At 33.2% G+C, this 7,204-nt stretch overlaps 1 protein-coding gene across 1 annotated transcript; it reads right to left on the bottom strand.

The window, feature by feature from the left end:
* Positions 1 to 1,737: 1,737 nt before the first annotated feature.
* On the bottom strand, positions 1,738 to 5,521 carry LOC110879242. Its single transcript, XM_022127668.2, has 5 exons — positions 5,386 to 5,521; positions 4,884 to 5,274; positions 3,928 to 4,177; positions 3,596 to 3,673; positions 1,738 to 1,878 (listed from the first exon to the last, which is right to left on the bottom strand). Exons 2-5 carry the CDS (start codon positions 5,186 to 5,188, stop codon positions 1,828 to 1,830), a joined length of 684 nt encoding a protein of 227 aa, XP_021983360.1. The 5' UTR covers positions 5,189 to 5,274; positions 5,386 to 5,521; the 3' UTR covers positions 1,738 to 1,827.
* Between the last annotated feature and the right edge of the window lie 1,683 nt (positions 5,522 to 7,204).

Below are 7,204 nucleotides of genomic sequence, written 5' to 3'. Positions count from 1 at the left end.
ACTTACACATACATATATACTTAAACTATAAATTAAATTTATAGTTTTATATGTACCACTGTATTAGATTTAGATCAGCGGTATACAAATTTACAACAATATCTATACGTACTAGCCCAACCACGCCAATAAAAAAATTAATATTAAAACTAAAAGTTAAACCCTAAACCGATAAAAGATAGTTTGTTCATCGCCTCAATGTTTCAAGTCGTTACCCTAAGTCGATCGTTTTCTGCTCTCAACATAATTGTTCGTGCCATATGATCATCGCCTCGTCGGCCACAACATTGTTATTAATAAGAAAAATATTGTGCCATTAAATGTGCATGTTTTTAAAGACATAAAAGCTTGAGACCCAATTGTCACTACCTCTCTCAGCAAATTTAAATCGGGCGATACGGTTGTCCAAATCGCTCGAACTTTGCTCGACGCTCGCTCGGAATTTTTATTGCTCGAACAATGCTCGTTTGATTTGAGGCTCGGTTTTAAATGAGCCGCTCCGCTCTGTTCGGTTTGTAAACGAGTCAAGCACGAGCAAAGGTCCGCTCGGTTCGGCTCGGCTCGTAAACAGCCCTACCCCTACCACACAAAAAATATGGTCATAATAGTTCAATGATCATTCTACCATCCACTTATTTGCTTAGTTGAATTTAAGCCATTTGACTTTCACCCATCTTCAATTTAAGCCATTTGACCTATACCAAATCTCTCAACTTCACCCCCATCATATTATGCACCTGTTGTTATTTGGAAAAATACCATTTTTATTATCAAATGACATATTCATCTCTCCCTTAATGCCGATTTAAACAAATCTCTCGTGATGGGGATGATCGATTTCAATGCAATGTTTGGAGAGTTGGTCGAACAAAAAGGATTCACCATGTTCTAAAACAGGTCTCAAGTTCAAATAACATACGCGATGGTGCTATAAATTACTTTTTTAAGTCGTCCACCCAACCTAATAATCCAAAATCCTGAAGGGTTGATGATATATGTGGTTTGATTAGGGATGTTCATAAACTGTTAGCACTTATTGAACCAAACGTCTAAAAGAAGCAAGTTGGTCGATATGAAATCCACACTATTCAGTTTTAAATATTTTGTTACATACATGTATCATAACCGGAAACCATCTTTACCATTTAATTTTTTTAATACAAATTAAAGATTTTAGGAAAAAACATAATAGTTCAAACAGTCTGACTAGCTAGTCCGGCCAACCCACCCAACTCATCCGGTTCAGTTCGTCATTTTATGAAACAAGGGCCCAGTAAAAAGAAAATTTGTCAACACTAACCTAACCGATTCATTATCAATTATCCTTCATAGGTTTCGTGAATCTTTTTTTTTTCTTTTGAACATATCATGAATCTTTGTGGAGTAGTGTGTTGTTTGAGGTCAACAAAGGTGGCTAGAGTGAGGTTTCTTCATATCGGGATAAAATAACATAATGAGAAAATGGCCCATCTTGAACGACAATATTGACCAGAATAATTTAACGAACTAGAAAGCCAAGCCGTAAATTCTGGTTAAAAATGTATTTTTTTTTTGTGTAAATATATTTTAATTATGTTATAATTATATTAATGTTTACACAAAATAATTAATTAAAATTCTTTTTATTTGCATTAAGGAAATATGGGTTAGTTATTTTTAATGAATTATCCATCTAAATTTGGACCACTAACGAGTCACTAAAGTATCATCATGACACCAGCAAAACTACCAATGAGATAATGAATGAAGAAATAAATTTTCATTTTAATTAATATTAAAAAAATGAAATAACACATTTACAAAAATAGATGGGTGTGTACACATTCATCATTCTGAATCACTCTCCATGCTTCCCATGGCCTTCAATCCCCTTGGTCTCTGCACATAACACCAACATTAACATTTTTAATTATTATTAACATGTTCGAAACGATAACATGTACAAAAAAAAAAAAAAAAAAAAAAAAAAAAAAAAAAACCTTTAATGCATTGAAATGGTCTAAAACAAGCCCAAACGTACAACTTTTAAAGTAGAGTTACATGTCATTAAAGAATGACCCAATAGTAACAGTTGTACCAAATACCTAAGTTAGGTAAGAAGTACTACGCTTAAAGCACAAGTTACAAGCCACTTCTCATTGACTCTTCACACCGTGTCAAAAAAACTAGCTTTGAAGAACAAGTTATCAAAGCATGCCCTCAAAAAAAAACATAGGGCATTGCGGTATGTCCTGATACGCGATGTAGTTGTCAAAAGAGATAAAAAAAAAAGTAACCTTATAAAATACAAATTAGTTAAAAAGAAAAAAAAAACTAAATGACAATGTAGAGCAACAGAATATAAAGCACAAGTTACAAGTTATCAAAGCATACCCCCAAAGAGTCGATATATAAAATTAACCCCATTTAATCTTGGAATGTAAAAATGGAGCCCAAGATAAGTGTATAATTTGACACAAACGTACAGCTTTTTTAATCTTGGAATGTAAAAATGGAGCCCAAGATAAGTGTATAATTTGACACAAACGTACAGCTTTTAAAGAACAAGTTATCAAAACATGACCCAATTTTTTTCTATAAATAATTGAATCCATTTATCTTGAAAGGTAAATAAAAAAAAACCCAAAACGAGTGTATAGTGTTGGACACACGTACAACTTTTGAAGCACAAATTACAAGTCTTCAAACCATGACACAAAGATCTAATATAAAAAACAGATAAACTGACAAAATGGTCCCTAAGGTTTGGTCACTTTTGTCACTTTAATCCAAAAGTGAAACCTTTTGAATCTGGCTCATGTGGTTTCAATTCTTGTTTTCATTTTCATCCAAAATCAAAATCTTGTTAGATATTTTAATTAACATCCAGTTTTTTTTGTTTTTCCCCTTTTTAATGAAGGGCAAAATGGTCTTTTAATGTTTTATTATAACAAATTAAAAAAAATCTGATCATTTTGTTCTTCACTAAAATGGAGAAAAAAAGACAAAAAAAAAACTAGATGTTAATTGATAAACCTGACTAGATTTTGATTTTGGATGAAAATTGCAACAAAATTGAAACCATAGGGACCCAGATTTAAAAGGTTTGAATTTTAGACTAAAATAACAAAAGTGACCAACCCTCAGGAACCATTTTCACAGTTTACTCTAACAATGTGTTCCCAAGTTAAATTAAAGAGAGAAAAAGAAAGGATTCTTTCATTTTCTTTTCTTTTCTCTCTAGTTCTTTCCAAATTAGAAAGATAAATTTTAGACAAAAAATCTCTCATTTTCTCCTCTTTTCTCTCCTTTAATGAAACTCTTGAACACAACAAAAAATTATTTCCTTCCAAATCTTTTCTTTTCTCTCATTTAATGAAACTCGAGAACGTAGCGTAAAAAACAAGACCCATTTTTCTTAGAAGATACGAACGGTAACCCGAGACGAACGTACAGTTTTTAAAACACAAGTTACAAGTGATCAAAGCATGCCACAAAAATTTGCTATAAAAATTACTCATTTTTTTGTAAAATAAAAATTTAATCCCAAAAAGAGTATAAGAGTACAACTTTTAATGCACAAGTTACAAGCCACCAGCTTGATTTAATAACTTACCTTCTTGGTATTCTTCTTTTCTATGACATCATATCTATCTTGACATATATCAGTCAACCATGCTCCAGGACTCACCAACTGAAACAACAACACAAAACAAAAATCATAAACCCATAAAAACATCTTCCAAAAACACAAAATAATAGTGTTTTGTGTGTGATAAACACGGATGAGCAAATAGTACCGGATACAGGTATCGAACCGGTATTTAACGGTTTGGTAAGGCTGTATCAAATCATACCAGGTATTTTCGATACCGGTACCTGTTTTTGAAGATTTTCGATACCAATACCGGTTGATACCGAGCTCATCCGGACTGTTGAATAACTTACAAGCAAACTTCTTTGAATGGCTTTGGGTCTCTTTTTAGGTCTATGAGAAGGCTTACAACCTTTCATTGCCATGAAATCTTCTTCTTTCTCTTTGCTTGATAATGTTATGTACAGTTTTGGCCACACGTGTTTCACCTTTTGATCCCCTACACCACCGTCCACCGGAGATACAGTAGGCCTACTCACCTCCTTCTCCGGTGACGGTTTCCGGTGACTCTCCGATCTCAGATTAACCGCCGTTTCAGAATTCCTGTCATCCAAAATATCAAAATTATGTCAAAATTTGCGAAAAAATTGGGGAAAATTCTTGTTTCTACTAAAATTTTCAACGTTGTGTAATTTAAAACAGATCATCATCTGATCTACATAAATTATCAGAAAATTAGGTCAAAATAAACATCAAAACTAAGATCAGATTATCAAAAATTTTTGGAAAAAAAGAGTGTTTCTACTGAAAGTTACAAACAAATCATCAACTGAACTCCAGAAATTATCATAAAATTAAGTCAAAACTGAATAACCTTCAAAATCCAGATCAGATTTTCAGAAATTTGAAGAATAAAAAAATATTGTTTCTACTGAAATTTACAAACGAATCATCATAACACTATAAAATCAGGTCAAAATTGAAAAATATCAAAATCCAGATCAAATTATCGGAAAATTTGGAAAAAAAATCTTGCTTCTACTGAAATTTTTCAACCGCGAGTACAATTTACAAGAATCATCATCTGTATCAGAAAAATAGGTCAAAATTGAATAAAAAACAAAAGCCAGATCAAATAATCTGAAAATTTGGGGAAAATCTTGTTTCTACTAAAACCATCAAATGTTATTACAAATTATAAACAAATCCGCATCTGATCTCAATAAAATATCAAAATTAAGATCAGATTTTCGGAAATTTGTAAGTTTCTGTGAATGTTTTTTTTTTTTTTTTTGAAAATTAGTGTTACCTTGTGAGACGAGTATGTTGTGATGGAACAGAAGCTTGTTGTTTAATATTATTATTGTTATTATAATTATTATTGTGGCTGTGGTTGTTGTTGTTATTATCGGACGGAAACGTAACAAATCTGGAGTTAATTCTCCGGCGAATCCTCCGGCGGCCGGAAACGGCATACGACGGATCTGCAGCATCGTCCGGATCTCTCATCCTTACACACCTAAGCCTCTTCTTATTCCCCCATTTTAGAAACAAATCTGTTGTTGTTTCCGGTTGTTTAAACCCTACAACTCCACTCTTCTCTAATCTATCCATAATTTCTCAAGATACAAGCCCTAACAGGTTCATCAACCAGTAGCAAAATTAGTTAACTCTTTGTTGAAAATAAATTGTTGAGAAACCTGCAAAATTGAAACGGAATTTAGTCAAACAAGTGTTGATTGAAGAATAGTTGAAGAACAAGAAGAAGTTTAGATCTGATTGTGATGATTATTGTGAAGAGGAGAACTTACTGAGGATTGATAGGATTGATTATTGTGAAATTTGGTTGAAAAGCATTGTGTGTTGTGTGAAGATGGAGAGAATTGTGAAGAAAAAATGGGTTTGTGAAGATGAATGCTCTGTTTTTTGGTATTTAAAGCTCTGGGATAAGTTGTGATGAATTCTGACCCTTGGATTGTTGATCAACGGTGGATGGTGGTTACGACGTCGTTTTGGCATCGGAAAGAGTGAAAGACGGTTTATTGGGTGTGTAGCTAGCTTTTCTCTTCTTTTATTGGGTTTCTTTTTACGTTTGTATACGTATTTTTTATTTAACGTTCAATAGATCCTTCAAATACGCTACTCGCGAAATTCATAATATCGGAATACACCCATCTCTGAATCGAGGAAAACTCTCACCTAGGGCTGAAGCCCGTGAACACTCAACCGAAGGCACGACAGTGCGGTGAGATAAAACCCGATCAGTTCAAGGATGGAACTAGCGATCTCCACACTTGTTCGCCTAGTCTCCCATCATCACCAGGTGCCACAGAAAATAATGGGAAGGGCAGGAATCGAACTTGGGTCCCTTAGAACACCAAGACTCTCCCTTACCACTCCACCACATTTGTATACGTATTTTAACCATTAAAGTGGGTGTACGAGTATGGAATAAACGAGTCGAGTTAAATCCGGACTTGTCAAATGTCAATATTTGATATATTTGATATGTCTCGTTTAACTTAATGGAACTCAGGTTCCATTTCGACTTGTTTAAATTTCTTTTTTAAAAGCTCGATCTTCATTCGTGAGCCCTTTTTTTAAATTCGAGTTGATTTCTTTATATGTTTGTGCCATTTTTGAGATTGAGTTGATTTCTTTATATGTTAAAGTTATGTGTTAGAGCTTAGTTGAAGATCGCTATTGGTGCCACAAAGGGTCGTCCATGATAATATCAAATAAAACGTTAAGAAGTAGGCGAGGATAACAAATAGGCTCTTAATATATACTAAATGACTAGGATATAAAAACGTTTAAAACTTCTTGTTTTTACTTATATATATTCAACATTCAATGACTAGTTAAGACGTAGGCGAGGATAACAAATTCTTAATATATACTAAATGACTAGGATATAAAAACGTTTAAAACTTCTTGTTTTTACTTATATACTAGGGGGAACACCCGTGCGATGCACGACATGCATAATAGTTATTGTTTTTTCCTGGAACGACGACTGATATAGATAGTGCGTGACACGGTACGAAAGTGCGAATATAGTATAGATTTTTAAAACAAAAACCGTTTTTTTTTAAAGTTAGCCGTTTGACCATGGTTATTTTGACCAAAGTCCACTCCTCGTTCGGCGCTTTGTGGTAGCACTACCAGTCAAAAAAAGGCCCAAAACGCCCGAGGGTACAGTGTTCCCCCGCGTTTTTAAGACGCTTTGAGAGAGGTTTGCGCCCCACCACATGTGGTCTCACAAAACTTCAATTCTATGGACGTGTGGTTTCTCAACCCTCTTCAAAAGACGTCACACTTTTCAAATTTTTTTATTTTTATTTTTTCTTTTTCATTATTTTAGATGGTGTAAAATAGATGTTAAATATATATATTATACTACATACACATATACATATAAATTCAGTTTTGACATCTAAAAGTCAAATTGCAGGTTTTGTTCCCTTTTATAGATAAGAAAGCAGTTTATTATTTATTACTAAAATGTTGTATTAACTTTATTCTGCAACATATTCTTTATAAACTATGCTTACCTTGACATAACCTAATAGCTATATTTCCTTATTAGAAGTCTCTTATAATTGAAAATTAGTACATATTATTACCTTG

The sequence above is a fragment of the Helianthus annuus genome, chromosome 1 (genome assembly GCF_002127325.2).
Source record: "Helianthus annuus cultivar XRQ/B chromosome 1, HanXRQr2.0-SUNRISE, whole genome shotgun sequence".
In the NCBI taxonomy this organism is placed as follows: Eukaryota; Viridiplantae; Streptophyta; class Magnoliopsida; order Asterales; family Asteraceae; genus Helianthus; species Helianthus annuus.
The sequence above is the reverse complement of the archived record's forward strand: the minus strand, read 5'-3'. Positions and strand labels throughout refer to the sequence as shown.

Excerpts from the sequence above, each read along its gene's own strand:
- LOC110879242 (XM_022127668.2), bottom strand. The coding sequence starts at position 5,188 with ATGGATAGATTAGAGAAGAGTGGAGTTGTAGGGTTTAAACAACCGGAA. Across the intron at positions 3,674-3,927 it reads CCATTCAAAGAAGTTTGCTT|TTGGTGAGTCCTGGAGCATG; the intron begins GTAAGTTATTCA and ends TTGTTGTTTCAG. Across the intron at positions 1,879-3,595 it reads AAAAGAAGAATACCAAGAAG|AGACCAAGGGGATTGAAGGC; the intron begins GTAAGTTATTAA and ends TGTTATGTGCAG.